We start from the raw sequence: 18,470 nt of genomic DNA, 5'->3' as shown, positions 1-18,470 counted from the left end.
AAAAGATGCGGGTTCGATTCCTGGGTTGGGAAGATCCTGTGGAGGAGGGCATGGCAACCCACTCCAGTATTCTTGCCTGGAGAATCCCATGGACAGAGGAGCCTGGTGGGCTGCAGTCCATGGGGTCACACAGAGTCAGACATGACTGAGTGACTAACACTTGCACTTTCACACAGATTGGGGAAAAGGCTTCATGTTCTGGAGTCTGATAAGCCAGTTTTTGATCGTCATTTCTGTCATTGGTAAGCTGCATGAACTTCGGGTGAGCTCCATAACCCCTCCAAGCCTTTAAATAGGAATGAGGGTGCTCAACTCGCAATATTGTTTTGCATATTAAATGTGATAACCCCTATAAAACATCTAGTTAAATGCCTAACACATAGCAGAGACCTGGCCATTGAATGAGAACCTTGTTTCTACTGATTCGACATTGTTACTGATTCGACATTGTTTCTGACTCTTCCACAAGAGTAAACAGTCTGTGACCTTGGTTTGATTTTTGCAATGATGCTGCCATCTAGTGAAAACTAAGCCACATAGACACATACGTATTAACACTTGGCTCCACTAAAGATAATATGGGTTAATATGTTTAGCCTCACAACCTAGAGCCTGAAGGTTCACTGGTACCTGGAAAGGTTTCCTAACTTCCCTAACTCTATGTGCTGCAAAGCCAGCTTAAAAAATTTCCAGCCCATTGCAGGCTATAATTTTGTAAAATACTAATGGATTACTAGGAAAGTAAAACAAAAAATGCTTATAGGATAAAAATCCATTTTACAAATTATTAGATTCAACAGCACAGAATTGTTATGTTTCTGACCACTTTCAGTTTCTGCTTTTATCTCCCTTTGGACCCTGTAGCAATCAGTGAACCACCACTGGTCCATGGGTTATACCTTGAGGAGCCCTGACCTGGCATAGTTAATTAATCCTGGCAAGTATTAATAGTAAGGGCTGGGAAAACCACTGGCCTACATGTACTGTGTCCTTTATGCAAGGGAAAAAGCAAAAATGAAAAATGGAGTGGATGTGATGTTCATGAGGTTGAGGGTCAATTCAGTTCCAGCTTATTCAACTGTGTTGCTTGCAAAGTGTTCAGATATAGTTTATAAAGTTAGGGCTTTTTTTTTTTTTTTTTAACAGATTGTCAATATCTCAACACAGTCTCAAAATATTTCTAATGAAGCCCAGATTTTAACATCGAATGCCAGTAAATTAACTCCTGAGAACATCATGTCTGCTACTAGAGTGGTCGGACAGATTTTTAACACATCCAGAAATGCTTCACCTGAGGTAAAACTCATATGGTTTTAAAGGAGGGGAACAAAGAAAGACCTTTCAAACTCTACTCCTTACTACAAAGTATGGACTTGGGCAGGGTTTTAGCTGCTCAAAACCATTTTGCAGAGCACTCTCTCTGAGAGATGTTCAAAGGAATATCGATAAAAAAAGAGCTGCTTGTCCAAATATTCTCTTTTGGGATAGTCACAAATGATTATCATGTTAAATCTTCTGGGAAGTCCTGGAATGAACAAGTCTATTTTACTTTATTAACATGTTTATCAATTGTATTTGACCTCTCACCTCTATTCAATTCCAAATAACTAGAGTTCTAAGAAACTCACTTTGGATCATGCTGTTTTAAACTGGGATCCCTTTCTGTTGAGCATATTTGAATTTTAGTCTTGGTTTTCCAAAAAATTGAGCCTAGTTTACACTTCTGATATCATAACCTGTTAAACTCTGGTACCTGAAAATGAGAACTGCAGGCAGCATTCACCAATTGGCACAGTTTATAAACTGTGCCTAGCAGGGTTTATAAACCACCAGTATGGAAGGACCCAGTTTCTGCTAGTTAGATATCAGCATGGCCTGAAAACATCTGTTTTATTCTATTCTCTTTAAATAGTTTATTTTTAAAAATGTTTTTTGTTATCTGAGGTCCTTTGGAAAGAAAGTGGGATTCGAATCGCAAGTTAATAAATATGGAATTGAAAGAAATATAATGACCACCAAACATAGAATTTATGACTGGCTTAGCCCATAAGGACAAAATGGTGTCAATATCCATAAAGAAGGCAGTTAAAATGTAACCAGGTGTGGAGACATTGTGTCTGACATACTTCTGAGTTTTTAATTTTAAGAAAACTGGAAATAATTTTACTAAGCCTAATAGTTACTAACAGTTAGAGTAAGTATAATTAAGGTCTTATATTAAGTATTATGGACTGTAATGTTTTAAAGAGCCCTGTATTCTTCTTATTTTGTTTCTGCTTCTGTATCCAAGCACCTGCTTTTGTGCTGTTGGGGGTGAGGGTGGAGGTTCTGTGAAACACCTTGCTATGAGGTGAGATTCAGAGACCTAAGCCTCCTAATTAACTCAGTTTATATTTTCACTGTGCCTTACCTTTATTTTCTCTGCCTTCTTAGGTAGAGAGAATACTTTCAAAACTTCAGTTTTGAAAAACATCTCTAGATTACCATACCAATGGTGCCACTTGATACAGTAATAATTCGTGGTAACTATAATGATGATGGTGGTGTGCAATGTGTCTTCTGTGATAATCAATGCCTTCTTCCTGGCAGGCGAAAAAAGTTGCTGTGACAACAGTGAGTCAACTTCTAGATGCTAGTGAAGATGTTTTTCAAAGAGCTGCTACTGCTGCTGATAGTGATGATACCTTTTCAACGTAAGTACAATTCCAGTTTGGAAGGAAAACCTAATGCATTGCTGCTTACTTTCCTAGGTTACAGCATTAACAGGGGTGTCTTTATTTCTCTCGTGGATACACTAAATGGCTAATTCTCTGGAGTGCAGACTAAAGCTGTAGCTTTCTAACTCCTCATTGCAGGGGTGGCCATGGCCTGGGATATAGAGTAACTGGGATGATTCAGATTAGGATTTGTTTTCCCAGCCTTAGTTTGGCATGGCCCAGGAACCACTGTGTGCATAATTCTTTTAGCTCCTTTCTCAGTGCACAGAACTGCAGATAACAGCATAGCTTTGCAAGACACATTTCTAGCTCCCCTGTGCCCCCAACCCCACCCTAGATCCTAGTGTAGTTCTCCCCAAGATCCTAGTGTAGTTTGATTAAACTTTCTTTAGCTTTCTCAAGGCTACACTGAAAAAAAAAGAGGATCCAACTCTGCCTGCTTTCTCTCTTTTGGATTCTTGTGTCACAGATTACTTCTGGTTGTGCATTTATACTAAAACTTGTGTACTTTATTCATAGAGGCCTCTCACTAGGATTTGATGTGATTTTATCTTCTATACAGTTTTCTTAACTCTTTAAAAATTTAATTAAATATGCATGCTCATAATAGAAAAAGAAACTATGTAGAGAAGTGAAATTTTAAATATCATCTCACCTTAATCTGTTGGTATATATTCTTCAAGATTTTTTCCCCTGTGTGTGTATATCCTATTACATACTCTTTTTTTTATTTTAAGATTTTTTTGATGTGGGTTATTTTTTAAAGTCTTTTGTTGAATTTTTTACAGTATTATTTCTGTTTTATGTTTTGGTTTTTGGTCACATGGCATGTGGGATCTTAGCTTCCCGGCCAGGAATTGAACCCACATTACTGCATTGGAAAGTGAAATCATGACCACTGGACCACCAGGGAGGTCTCTACTACATGTTTTTTAAATATAGAACTTGTTTTTGTCACTTTATAATACCTTATAAACATCTAATTAATATAAATACCTATGCATCTACATCATGTTTTAGATTACCGCGTAATATGAATGAACTATTATTTAAGCAGTTCTCTGCTGCTGAACATATAGATAGCTTCAGGTCTTTTGATATTTTGAGCAATCAACATTCTTGTACACAATCTTTGTTTGCATCACCTATTATTTCCTAGAAGTAGTTCTCAGTTCTTTAATAATTATGACCAGTACCTATTTAGTATTGAGTCTCCAAAGTGGAAAAGGCACAAAAACAGGAAACAGGACATTCACAAGATTATACTTCTGAGGGATGGTGGTAGAGGTGTAAACAATTGAACTGGTATATTTCATGACTTCAGATTTCTCTAGGAGTCTGGATCATTCTCACTGGCAGTGTTGATGCTCCCATTTTTTCTTGAAGTTGGAGAAGGTTGCAGCCATGAGATCCAGTGAACTCCCTTCAGAGCTGGAGGCTCTGTGTTTGCAGTCTTGCTGGAGGCAAAGGGGAAAAGTGGATGTTTTTGGTGAGAAGGCTGAGGAAAGAGCCATTGTGGGATTCGGCTGAGAAAGTCACAGGTGATGAGACGGATGAAAACACTGTCTCAACACTGTCTCAATCATAACATAAACAGTTATGATTTTTGTTGCCTTCTGGCATGGAAGGGGAGAAGGCAATGGCACCCCACTCCAGTACTCTTGCCTGGAAAATCCCATGGACGGAAGAGCCTGGTAGGCTGCAGTCCACGGGGTCGCTAAGAGTCGGACACAACTGAGCGACTTCACTTTCACTTTTCACTTTCATGCATTGGAGAAGGAAATGGCAACCCACTCCAGTGTTCTTGCCTGGAAAATCCCAGGGACGGGGGAGCCTGGTGGGCTGTCATCTCTGGGGTTGCAGAGTCGGACATGACTGAAGCGACTTAGCAGCAGGCATGGAAGGATAAAAAAAAGGCTGTGTGATTTATGTGTAAATTCCAAATGGCATCAAAGAAGGTGTGTAAAGGAAAAAGTGAAACATTTAAATATAGGACGTGTTGAAATATGAATTTATATAACCACACTCAGACCCTCCTTCCTCCCATTCTGAATTTCTAGTCGACTTATTTTTCTAATGATGGGCTATCAGTTTACCCTCTCCCAGGTGATCTTTTGCATAAACTGCTGTGGACTCAGGTCTTTATTCATATAGATGAGACTTTCATCTTCAGCTTCCAGCCCTAAGATCAGGTCACCAACCTGTTAGCTCTCCTCCAGAGAAAAATCCTGGTGACCTGCCAGCAAAGGTACTCTCTCTCCTCTCTCCCTTGGAAGGATATTGTTCCTCGAGGCAACTCTTCCACTGACCTGAGACCAGGTGCAAATTCTCCTGATAGACACCAACCTTCCTGGTGCATTTCATTCTGATTTTCCCTTCTTTCATTCCCAGGGGAGGGAAATACCTTCCCTTATTTTCAACAGGAATAATTAAGCCTCTCATTTTAAATTTGTATTTGTCCTTACAATGATATGCTGTCTTTCCCCAGTAGACATGGGAGGTTGGTTCCAGGACCACACTCTCTCTTACCTCATCTCCTCCTGACAGATACCAGAATTCCCAGGTGCCCAAGTCCCTTATATAGATTGGTGTAGTTGGCTCTTTGCATCAGCGGGAGGCTCCACATTGGCAGATTCAACCAACCACGGATGCGAAGCCTGATAAGGAGGGCCAGCCATAATGGCCTCTCGGGGCCCTGTTAAAGCCAGGCTTTTCTGATATCATTGCTGCACTAATGGAAGATCCCTGAGTGAAAGGGGATCTGGTTGCTTTTTCTAGTTATTTGTACCAGGCTGACGGCCAGTCTCCTGACCGGCACCCACCTATCATCCAATCATAATGACAAGAGGAGGAAAGAATAATATGGGAGGAACAAACCCCTTACACACGGCCATGGTGAGAGCAACTCTTAAAAACGGCAAGCACCCTCATGCATCTAGCACATTTTTCCTGTTAGTTTTCAATGCCTGAAGGAGCTTCCCTTAGTATCCTCAGTGTTTCACGGGTACTGAGCTTTTTGTTGGATGCTCAGCAGATACTGTTGGTTGGATGAATCATGTTCCTAGCAGATTGGAGCTTTGTTAGGTGTTCCTCCTGTTGAAAGCAGCTCTCAGGTTTCATTGTTATTCATTAAGTGGGAAATACATAGTGTGAATCGCTGAAAATTATGGAAAATAGTATTAGGAAAGGAAAACTTTTGAAACAATGACTTTACTTGACTGTTTCCTTATGAATGGTTACCACATTCTCTTTATGAAATTTAATTATTTAAAATTTTCTTTTTTTAATGTCACTTGGGGAAGGGAAAAGATATATTAATGGAAGGAATAAAGTTTTAGAATGAAGAATAATTACATTCTAATGAAATTCTTTCATTACCGGGAAAATTAGATTGAACCAGTTGTCTTAGACATAGACATTTTGCTTTGTCAAGAACAGAAAGAGTGCAAATATTTTTATGGGAAACAGGAAAAAGAAACAATCTTATGACTTATCTTTGAAAGTCAAAGTCAGTCATGTCTGGCACTTTGTGACCCCATGGACTGTAGCCCACCAGGCTCCTCTGTCCATGGGATTCTCCAGGCAAGAAAACTGGAGTGGTTTGCCATTTCCTACTTCAGGGAATCTTGCAGACACAGAGATCGAACCCGGGTCTCCCACATTGCAGGCAGATTCTTTACTGTCTAAGCCAATTTATCTTTGGAGAACACCAAATTAAGATTCCCCCCACTCCCTCCCATTGTCCATCTAATCTATCTTCAAACTTATCCAGAGTAGAAACAAATATTGTGAGAAGCTGCAATGCTTAGTTAATAGCTGAGGCAATGAGCTCAGTGTTCTGCGCTTCCATAATTCCCTATGAACTGTCACCTCAGGAGTCAGCACTTAAATGGTTTGAAAACTGTGGGCTTTGGGTGAGAGGAGAGAGTTAAATAAGTGAATATTGAGTCTCAACACTGGAGAAACAACAATCACGTGACTGGTCAATGGGAGGGCATGGCAGTGCGGTCCTTTTATGAGAAGACCAACGTAACAAAGACTGTTTCTATTGGGAAATCTGTCCTTCTTGAATTCCAGCTTTCTGGCATCTATGTCCAAGGTACCCTACAGTGGGGAAAGTTTACCAGAAAAATTTTGGCTATTCTTAATGGTACATTTGTAGTTTCATTGCATCGTGGTCAGGAACCATGTCCTGTATAACTTTATTTTTTAATTTATTTTTAATTGAAGGATAGTTGCTTTACAATATTGTGTTGGTTTCTGCCATACATCAACATGAATCAGTTAAAAAAAGAAGAAGAAAGTACATGTAACAAAGTAAGACTCTGATTAAAAAAAAATTGATATTGTTACAGGATTGTGCCAATATTGTGATTGCTTGAGTTCTGTGGGCATGCCTTTCCACTGGAATGTGGGACACACACAACTGATTTTATAACAAATTTCAATAATAGTGTGTTGTTAATGTTTTTTTCTATGCAGGCTTATTGAGCAAATGGAGACTTATTCCTTGTCTTTGAGCGACCAGCCAGTGGTAGAACCTAATATAGCAATACAGTCAGTTAATGTCTATTCAGGAGGCAACGAGGGGTCTACAGGTGTTCTCTTCACTGTACTGAAAGGTCAGCTGTTTGTTTTAAGTTCTTGTAATAGCAGAGAATATTCTGCTACCAATATATGCTCTATTCATGAAAATGTAGACTTTTATAAAATTCTGCTTTTTTTCCTTCTCGTAGGAACTAGCAATTCTCTGACTCCTGGTTCCACACATGTAAACGTGAATGTAGACAAACTGAATCCCAACGAACAGACTGAACTTCAGCTCTTGCTCAACACCTCGAAAAGTAGGTCTCAAATTACATTACTTGAAAAATGCACTCAAATTCATGTAATTAATAGCTTAAAATTCATTGGCAAGAAATTATGTTTACTTAAGTTACATACTGAGTAATTTGCATGTGAGTATGTTTGAGCTCTAACAAATTTTGGTAATCTCAAGTCTATTATTCTAGCCCCAGAGATGATTTTCTTCCCCTGTCTTTTCAAAAACACTTGGAGGGTGACAGAATTGAAATGCTCTGGCTTATGAACACAATCTATTTTCCACCTAAAATGTAGCCAAATGGCTCAGTTTTATACTTAAAAATACACTTAAAAAGCATTCAGTCATAAACTTTGCCCATGTTTACTAGTGGAATGGTACTCACAGGCTTAAATTCATCCTATTGACTTGTCCTTGGGATATTTTATGTAATTGACACAGTCAGCATATAGCAGTACTAATTTTCAGTTATCTCCTTGTATGGTGCTCATCATGAGTTCCTTATTGTCGTGCATATAACCTTTTAGAAATTCTTGTGTCTAACTTGTCATGCCTGTACTATTCAAAGTCTAAAATTGACAATTGAATACAATAAAGCAGATTGAATGCACACATTTACTTTTATTTTCTCCCCAAATAAAAAATCCAGTGCCAAAAAATACATATTTTAGAGAGACTAAATTCATAATTCTCATTGGTTATATAATTCTAATTGGCTAACTAATTCTTTATTGGTTATATAAATTGCAAATATCTTCCCTCCAGTCTGTAGCTATCTTTTACTTGGTTTTTCATGTCATTTGTCATACTCAAATTTTACTTTATAATGTAGTCCAATGCATCAATCTTTTTTTCTATAACTGATATTTAAATTCATTGCTTTACTAAAGTCACAATTATAGTCTTCTATATTGTCTTCTGAATATTTTTAGTGTTTATGTTTACATTTAGATCTTTAATGAACCTGGAATTTGTGTTTGTATTTGGTGAAAGGTAGATCTAATTTTTGATTTCATATAAACTATCATTAGAGCCAAACAGGTTGAAGTAACACTGTCTAGAGTCAAAGATTCAGATTGGACTGAAAGGAACATGTTTTTATATTAAGTTTTTTAAAAAGACTTCAAGATTGAAGTGTATAAGCAAAAATTATTGGAAATACAGGGTCACATCAACAACCTTGTGTTATAGGGAGAAATATAAAGTTGCTCCAGAAACTGAAGATCAAGTAGACAAAAAATAGCTAATAAACTTGGCCTTTATATACATTTGTGTATGTAGTTTTATAGACAGAAAATAGATAATAAAAATTATTTTCAAATATCTATGGAGTGCTTCAAAAACTATTAGGCCAAATAGAAAAACTTGCATATTTTACCCATGGGTGATTCATGTTGATGTATGGCAGAAACCAACACAATATTGTAAAGCAATTATCCTTCAATTAAAAATTAATTAATTAAAAAATAAAGCTATACAGGACATAGTTCTTGACCACAATGCAATGAAACTATAAATGTACCATTAAGAATAGCCAAAATTTTATCCAATTAAAAATTTTAAAATACCATTGTTAGAAAGGAAATTAAAGGACAGATTACAGAGTCCTTGAAAATTAATAGCAATGAGAACTCCTTAGATGAAACCCTATGGAATGTGGACAAAGATGTAATTAAAGGAAAGTGTATTTCCCTTAATAAATCTATTAGATAATATGAGAAATTGTTAAAAAATAATCATTCACCTAAAGAGGCATAAAAAGTAAGATAGCAAATCTAGAAAAAAAGAATTAATAAAATGGCATAAATTAATAAAAATGGGACATAATTAACAAATGCTAGATGGGTCAACAAAATAAAATATTGATTCCATGAAAGGCTAATGAAATATACACAAGCTTCTGATAAATTTGATCAAGAAAAGAAAGAGAAAATATAAAAAAACATCAAGGAGGATTATATCTTGAAATATGAAGATTCTTTTAAAATCATAAGATAATGGTAAGTATAATTTGTTCTAGTGAATCTAATTATCTAGATGAAAAGATGATTTTCTAATAAACAACCAGAATCCTGTAGGAATGAGGAAAGGGGTGAGTAGGGAATTTCATTTTTTAAATGTATGTACTTATATGGATTTGAATTTTACATCAAGCATGTCATTCTTTTATAAAAATAAGATTAAAAAGCAGTCATACTACATTTTTATGGTTAACTTTGTCACTTAGTGTGACAAAGAAGGAACAATTTGGTGGGCTTAGTGTGATGTAAAAACTCTTCAGAAGCCAATGTCTTTATTTCTCAGAAGAGGACAGAGCAAAGCGGGGGCTGTGGAGGATGTGTTGGGGGCTGTCAGGGCCTTACCTACCTATCTCTCAAAGCACAAGACTGATTATGCTGGTCCCACCACCACCATTTTAGTATTCTTTGTACTTATTAAGTATATAATATATATGTGTGTATGTATATACACACAGAGACACATACACACCCACGCAAATACATGCAAGCTTTTCACTTGTAAAAGATATCAGAGTTTAGGGAATTTATTCAGCTAAAATGTATATTCATTGTTGTTGCTTCTGTTGTTTTAAATATGGCCAAGAGTTCTATGAAGTGTCAGGAGGCATTTCAAAGGTGGTTCTGTTTGACCATTGCCATGGCCAGCAGCCCCGCTGCAGAACCCCCTGTTGCAGCCATGCTCCTGCAGGCTCTCTTAGGAAAAGCTGACCAGTTTTTCCAGTGTCCTGAAGGGATGTGTCCCAGTCATTTTCCAGCCTTGGGCAAAAGCCTGTCGTTGTCTTGAAATAACAGAGACCAGTAGTTCAAGAGCTGATGGAAAGTATTTAGTCTGTTGAAAGAATCCCTGATATGCACAACTTGAGCTGCTGGCTCTGTGATTTAATAAACTGGTTTCTGCTCAGTCCCTCTGCATAGGAGCCAGACCTCCCAGAGCAGTCCTCTAGGCACTGCTGTCCTAATGATCACTCTCTGCTGTTTCTTATTCAATGACTCAGGGGGCAAAGCAACATGGTCTTGAGCTACCTGCTCATTGTGTTCACTGTCTCACTGCATAGAAAGCAAGAATGTTTACTTTATACATGAGATCCTTTTGGTATTTTTTTTTTAGGTGGATTAGGCAGAGATTATGGTTTCCATTTAGAACATAAGGAATCTTAGGAAAGAAATTAATGTGGATGGAATGGCCAACCATATGTTATATGTGTTAATTAGATGCTGCAGTTAAATAAAGGCAGTCAGCAGACCATTATTTTCTGTATTTCACTGGAGTGTTAAGCAGTCATGCAGTTCGGTGATGGTATGGGACTTTCTTACTTACCTAGGGTTCCCTTATTGATTTTAGTGTCTTTTTTCCCCCCTCACAGCTAATGTCAAGGCATGTGGCTTTGTAGTGTATCAAAACAACAAGCTTTTCCAATCAAAAACTTTTATAACTAAATCAGACTTTAGTCAAAAAATTGTCTCAAGCAAAACAGATGAAAATGTGGAAGATCAGAGCGCTTCTGTTGAAATGGTCTTTAATCCAAGGGTGAGTTTTCCCATTAATAGAAATAATTCAGCCCACTCTTGATTACAAAAGCAGGGACAGTTTGGGCAAAAGAAATCCACAGAACACCTCTTTGAAAGTTTATATGACAAGACTAACTTTAACTTCTCCCCCATCCATATTTTTATAACACTAAGTGTAAAATTAACTACTTTGAATTTTATATTCTCTTTCTTAATCTGTAATAAAGATGCTATGCTTTGTATCAGTACATATCATACATAATCATACAATTGATTTCTCATATGGGTAGCTCAGATGGTAAAGAATCTGCTTGCAATGCAGGAGACCTGGGTTCAATCCCTGGCTCGGGAAGATCCTCAGGAGAAGGGAATGGCAACCCACTCCAGTGTTCATACCTGGAAAATCCCACGGACAGGAGTCTAGTGGGCTGTACAGTCCATTGGGTCACAAAGAGTCAGACATGACTGAGTGACTAAAACTTTCACTTCAAGCTTATCTTAGCCTATTTGATTTTTTTCCACACAATTAAGCATTTTGAAAAAATCAGTTGCCATTGTCTTATTCACAGTACAACCGAACAGAATTCCAGCTTCATTCCTATGCCTGCGTCTATTGGAATTTTTCCATGAAGGATTGGGACACGCATGGCTGTCACAAACAGGAGGGCACTGATGGATTTCTACACTGCCACTGCAACCATACTACTAACTTTGCAGTATTGATGGTAAGGGTTTACATGGTAATCTCTTTCTGGACAAGAGTTTTACTTACATGCAATTGTGTTGTGTGCTAACTGGAGATAATTTGGGGATTAGTTTACATAGACACTCAACTCAACTTTGATTAAATGGGAAAACAAGGAATGAAGTTAGAGAATGAAAAAAAAAAGTGCTGGTAAAGGCAATTAGAATAGTGCTTTTTGCAAAATAGTCTCAAAATAGATGAATTCAGTATTGTGCATTTAATAATGAGAAGGGAGCCCATGTGCAAAAGAGGAGCTGACAGACTCCATTCAACTAACTTGCATGTCTGAAGCATGAAGTTGCTACAGCCAGAGGTAAGGCTGTATAGCTGAGTGCTAAAGATGGTTCAGTAGGTACATAGCTGTGGGTGAGTTTGAATAAGTTACCCAGAGCTTTTTCCATTATAAGCATCTAAGTTACTAAGTGTATGCCAGAAGGTATAAGAGGAAGAGCTTTCTAATTCAACTTGTCCCATAGTTCCTCTATGTGTTCTTTTCACTCACCCCTGTATGAGTAACTGGTAACAGCTCTGGTATCCAGGTGTTTATGCACCTCTTGAGAGTTCTTGAACTGACCTTTTTAGGAAGAGGAGATTCGTTTATTGCATTTCCAGGAATCTATTCTTCTGGCAAAAGGAAAAATATTTATTTTTTATGCTAGATGGAATGTTTTTATACTGCAGTGGAGTGGGGAGGGATGTAGACTGTCTTCCCCTTATTAAGGGGCTCTTAACACTGTAAATCTTCCAAAGAAGTGGATGTTTTAATTTTCTGTAGCTAAGAAATATTTGTATTTGGGAAGCCAATGGGGATCAGAACATACTGGTATAGCATAGAATATAAAAGTATAGAGTCTTGCTTTTAAAATATTTTTGAAGTAATTATCATTTTCTTATTTTAATTACCAAATATTTAAAATTGATTTTGATTATTTTATAACTTGCATTATAGAGAGATCTGCTTTCTCAGTCAGTAAATAGTAAAGATACAATTTTAACATTTTTGATATCTTAAGATCATTAGTATTACTGAATAGCTGTGTAAAACTCAGATTGCTTTACATATTAAATGATACAGGTTATACTTTCATAGTTTTTTTTCTCCTGTTTTGAGGTCAGACTTTCAATTGTTCTTACTAATATCTGAATCTGCTTCAATGCCCACATATTAATATTTATCATTACTTTTGAGTTGCAAAATTTTTTAAAAGGTGATTAGAATTGTATTAATATGTAAAGTTTAAGAGCAGATAAACTCTGAGTGAATAGATGATTTCTAAGATCTAAAGATCTATATATTCTATGATTCTGTGTCATCTACTTAGTATATTACACATAGGAAGTAATGTGACATTTTTGTCTTATAATTTTTTTAACATAGTTTTGTTTATATTTATTTATTTTTAGCTATGCTGGGTCTTTGTTGCTGCATGGGCTTTTCTCTAGTTATGGTACACAGGCTTCTCATTGTGGTGGCTTCTCTTGAGGAGCACAGGCTCTGGGGTGCGAAGGTTTCAGTAGTTGTGTACTTGGGTTCAGTGGTTGGTGGATGGGCCTAGTTGCTCCATGGCATGTGGGATCTTCCCAGATCAGGGATTGAACCTGTGTCCCTTGCATTGGTAAGCAGATTCTTAACCACTGAGCCACCAGGAAAGCCCTTATGATTTTTTTAAAATGAAGTTTATTTTTATTTTTTCCTACTAAAGCAATACATACTCAATGCATATAGAGTAAAAGTCTACTTACTAAGCAGAAATATACTGATATGGGAAAATGTTTATGATATTTAAACAGTAAAATAGCAATCTGAAAATAATCTGATTATGTTAACAAAATCCTGTATATTTGTGCAAGAGATGTAGATAATATTTGTAAACACATTAAAAAAAAGGTCACCTCTGGGGAATTCCCTGGTGGTCCAGTTGTTAGGGTGTGCTTTTCCACTGCAGAGGGCACGGGTTTGATCCCTGGTTGGGGAACAAAGACACCACAAGCCACCTGGCGGAGCCAAAAATAAAAATATCACCTCTGGAGAAGAGATGGTACAGTTTGATGTGGGGTAATAGCAGTAAAAAGGAACTTGTGTGTTTTAAAATTATATCTCTATATTTAACTTTCATGTTTTATAAATAATCATATACAGCTTTTCTAATAATAACAATCTGAAAAATTAAAAAGTACAGGAAGGCAAAAATAATTCTGTACATATGTCTCTATTCACCCTGTGATCACCATTATTACCTCTCCACATTTCTAAGAGTACATACTCATATGGAACATAATTTTCTGAGACTATATACTAAAATTCTGGGGTGGATATGGATATATTTCACAAAGGTTAGGTCCCCCTTTCCAAAAGCAAAAATGAACAGGATCTTGTGAATATCTTTTCATATACAGAAAAATACTTCTGCAACTTTAATTTTAGTACATGAGCTTAGATATTCAGGTTTCCCCTTGGATTACAGTTGTGCATACAAATAATGTAACAGGTAAATAAAACAACTCCAGCCAATTTAGCGGAGAAGGCAATGGTACCCCACTCCAGTACTCTTGCCTGGAAGATCCCATGGACAGAGGAGCCTGGTAGGCTGCAGTCCATGGGGTCCCTAGAGTCGGACACGACTGAGAGACTTCACTTCCACTTTTCACTTTTACACATTGAAGGAAATGGCAACCCACTCCAGCGTTCTTGCCTGGAGAATCCCAGGGAAGGCAGAGCCTGGTGGGCTGCCATCTATGGGGTTGCACAGAGTCGGACACGACTGAAAAGACTTAGCAACAGCAGCAGCAGCAACAGCAGCCAATTTAGATAACACAAAGAACTTTGATTTTAGACATTGAGGAATGGTGTTTATGTCTTCCCTTACTGAATTAGATAACTTTTCTCAAGCCACTATTTCATGAATATTGCTTAGAGATGAAGGGGTTGATTTATTTCCTTTTAAAATATATCTTTATATAAAAAGACATATATGGATATTTTGACCAATATCCAGACTGTTTTAACTAATGTAACTCTTTGTGATGTTGACTTTCATAACTATTTCAGAGTAGCTATTTTAAAATAATGAGTCTTAACTTATTTTCCAGAGTTTCAAAAAGAAATATAAATATCCTGAATCACTAGATGTATTTTCCACATTTGGATGTGCACTGTCCATTGTTGGTCTGGCTCTCACAATTATATTTCAGATCGGCACCAGGTAAGAAGGGAAGCAGGCTCATCTCATGAGAGAAATTGTTACCCTGATATTATTTCCTCTCAGCATATTTCCATTAGAATACAGCCTCTTGGAACCAGAAAGGAAATGAGATTTAGTTCATCATGCTCATTTTATAGAATACTCAGCCCTGGAGAGGCTAAGACATATTCATAAATAATATATAACTACAAACTATTTAAGTGACTTGAAGGAAAATTACATACCATGTTTATCACATAAAATTAATGTGGTCCTATAGCTCATTAATGGGCTTCCCTGGTGGCTCGGTGGTATGGAATCCGCCTGCCAAGCAGGAGATGTGGATTTGATCCCTGCGTAAGGAAGATCCCCTGGAGAAGGAAATGGCAACCCACTCAAATATTCTTGCCTGGAAAACTTCATGGACAGAGGAGTCTGGTAGGCTCCAGTCAATGGGGTCACAAAAGAGTCAGATACAAGTAAATAACAACACTAACTCATTAATGCCATAGTTCCTTGTATTCAATAGAAGCATAACTACCAATTTGCTTTTGCGAAAGAAAGAAACATTGCTAATTAGCAAGTTTTTGAGGATAAAAGTAAATTTTAAACTATATTAATTTTTCAAATGGTAAAACATTTTAAAAGATTTTTAAATACATAGTTTTTTTAAAAACTAATTTTTAAAATAAGCATAAACACATATTTCTTTCTACCTTGATCTCCTCACTCAAGATCCAATTTTGCATAGCACTTGTTATTTTTTGTCACATGCTGCATTTGTAACAATCTATAAATGTAAGCATGTTCATTTAGTAGCTTATTGGTCTACTGTTTTCCCGTTAAGCATGAAAATTGATGTGGCCTTCTTTGCTTTTGTTGTTGCTGTTTTCTCTTGTTTTTGTAAGTCCCTCCCAGGGCTGAGCACGGTACCTGGCCCATGGTGGAGGGATATCTGTGGAATAATTGGGTCGATTGTGCATTCCCACCTGGTTTCTTCTCAAACTCAAGATGTCTCACAATGCTTCTTTTTTTCAGAATTATTTCTCCCTGATAAATTCCTTCACAACTGTTTTCTCAGATGTGTAGATTCAGGGGTCTTTTGTTCTAAAGGTATTGCTACTTAAACATTTTTTTCCATGAAGTTTGATTTATAAAAAATTAAAAGTCTACAGAAAAGTTGAAAGAGAATACTGAATACCCATATACCCTTCACTTGAATTCACCAGTTATTAATATTTTGTTTTCTCTCTTTTTCTGTTTTTTCCTGAAATTTTAAAAGTAAGTTGTAAATATCATGACCATCATCTCTAAATTCTTTAAGCATGTATGTATCTCCTAAGAACAAGGGCACTCCTGCATAATATTAGTATCCTCAGAGAATTTAACTCAAGAATTTAACATTAATATAAGGTTATCATGTTAATATATGTATTCACATTTCTCCGGTTGTTCCAGTAATGTCTATTTTAGCTGTTTTCCACCTCCCTCAATTTATTTAGTTATTGCATCTCTTTAGTCACCTTTGGCCTACAGTGTGAGGCTCTAAGCAACATGTGAGGAGGTAAATATAAAACTATGAACAAGACAGATCATCTCCCTTGGAATTTACATTCTTGGGGAGAAGACAGACATTATACACATATATACAGAAATAAATATATAATTATACATTGTGGTAAGTGCCTTGAAGGAAAATTACATGCCATGTAATTACAAGTCTGTCACATAAAGTGAAACTCTTCTGTCTGTGCTTTCATTTGAAAAGACACTAAAACATTTATTTGATCCCATCTGAAAAGTTGTGGTAGCTGTATAATTAATATGTTTGCCTAAGATTTCACTCCTTCTAATTGTCATCAATGTTGTAAAATCATAAAGCATATATTAATGTAATTACTCCTTCTAATTGTCATCAGTGTTATAAAATCATAAAGCATATATTAATATAATTGGCAAACAGATTTGTTCATCAGATTCTGAGACATTAGAAATAGAGAAGTACTTGAAGGTGTTAGAACTTTAAGCACATTAATAGGGGAAATAGTTATTTCAAGAGGCCTTGTAGTCTAAAAAACACAGAAAGGTCTGGATGATAGTGAGCAGAAATTTTATAACATTTTTTAATACAGGACTGTAAGCTCCCCTGGTGGCTCAGACGGTAAAGAATCTGCCTGTAGTGCAGGAGATCTGGGTTTGATCCTTGGGTCGGGAAGATTCCTTGGAGAAGGGAATGGCAACCCACACCAGTATTCTTGCCTGGAGAATTCCATGGACAGAGGAGCCTGGCTGGCTACAGTCCTGGGGTCACAAAGAATTGTGACTAACACTTTCACTTTCATACCGTAATATACAGAGAACTGAGTAGGCACTGGCGACCCACTCCAGTACTCTTGCCTGGAAACTCCCATGGATGGAGGAGCCTGGTGGGCTGAAGTCCATGGGGTCGCTAAGAGTCTACTGAGTGACTTCACTTTCACTTTTCACTTTCATGCATTGGAGAAGGCAATGGCAACCCACTCCAGTGTTCTTGCCTGGAGAATCCCAGGGACGGGGGAGCCTGGTGGGCTGCCGTCTATGGGGTTGCACAGAGTCGGACACGACTGACGTGACTTAGCAATGATATGTCATAAGTTTTAAAGAATACTTGGTTTTACACCCTCAAATTATATCTTCAGATGAAGGAACAGTCCTCAGGCATATTTTACATTGTGTTTAGTTGCTCAGTCGTGTCCGACTCTGCAACCCAACGTACTGCAGCCCGTCAGGCTCCTCTGTCCATGGGGATACTCCAGGCAAGAATACTGGAGTGGGTTGCCACACCCTCCTCCAGGAGATCTTCCCAACCCAGGGATCGAACCCAGGTCTCCTGCATTGCAGACAGATTCTTTACTGTCTCACCCAGCAGGGAAGCCCTCTTTTACATTCAGTTCAGTTCAGTTCAGTCCCTCAGTCATATCTGACTCTTTAAGACCCCATGAACCACAGCACACCAGGCCTCCCTCTCCATCACCAACTCCCGGAGTCCACCCAAACCCATGTCCATCAAGTTGGTGATGCCATCCGACCATCTCATCCTCTGTTGTCCCCTTCTCCTCCTACTCTCAATCTCTCCCAGCATCAGGGTCTTTTCCAGTGAGTCAGCTCTTCGCATCAGGTGGCCCAAGTATTGGAGTTTCAGCTTCAACATCAGTCCTACCAATGAACACCCATGCCTGATCTCCTTTAGGATGGACTGGTTGATCTCCTTGCAGTCCAAGGGACTCTCAAGAGTCTTCTCCAACACCACGGTTCAAAAGCATCAATTCTTTGGCACTCAGCTTTCTTTATAGTCCAACTTTCACATCCTTACTGACCACTGGAAAAACCCATAGCCTTGACTAGATGGACCTTTGTTGGCAAAGTAATGTCTCTGCTTTTTAATGTGCTATCTAGGTTGGTCATAACTTTCCTTCCAAGGAGCAAGCATCTTTT

The 18,470-nt window shown here is 37.6% G+C and overlaps 1 protein-coding gene across 1 annotated transcript in view; it reads left to right on the top strand.

Annotated features, from left to right (window-relative positions):
* The window catches only part of ADGRG7 (adhesion G protein-coupled receptor G7), a 62,023-nt gene that overhangs the window by 27,295 nt on the left and 16,258 nt on the right, over positions 1 to 18,470 (top strand). The window contains exons 5-11 of the mRNA XM_086409800.1: positions 1,147 to 1,296; positions 2,590 to 2,693; positions 7,200 to 7,339; positions 7,454 to 7,561; positions 10,925 to 11,088; positions 11,639 to 11,794; positions 14,905 to 15,017. Of these exons, the coding sequence (XP_086265926.1) occupies positions 1,147 to 1,296; positions 2,590 to 2,693; positions 7,200 to 7,339; positions 7,454 to 7,561; positions 10,925 to 11,088; positions 11,639 to 11,794; positions 14,905 to 15,017 (935 nt within the window). The remainder of the gene's footprint in view (positions 1 to 1,146; positions 1,297 to 2,589; positions 2,694 to 7,199; positions 7,340 to 7,453; positions 7,562 to 10,924; positions 11,089 to 11,638; positions 11,795 to 14,904; positions 15,018 to 18,470) is intronic.

The sequence above is a fragment of the Bos grunniens genome, chromosome 1 (assembly GCF_055505025.1).
Source record: "Bos grunniens cultivar Pamir isolate PY7600 chromosome 1, Bosgru_T2T1.0, whole genome shotgun sequence".
NCBI lineage: Eukaryota > Metazoa > Chordata > Mammalia > Artiodactyla > Bovidae > Bos > Bos grunniens.
Note: the sequence above shows the minus strand (reverse complement) of the source record. Positions and strands in the feature narration are given on the sequence as shown.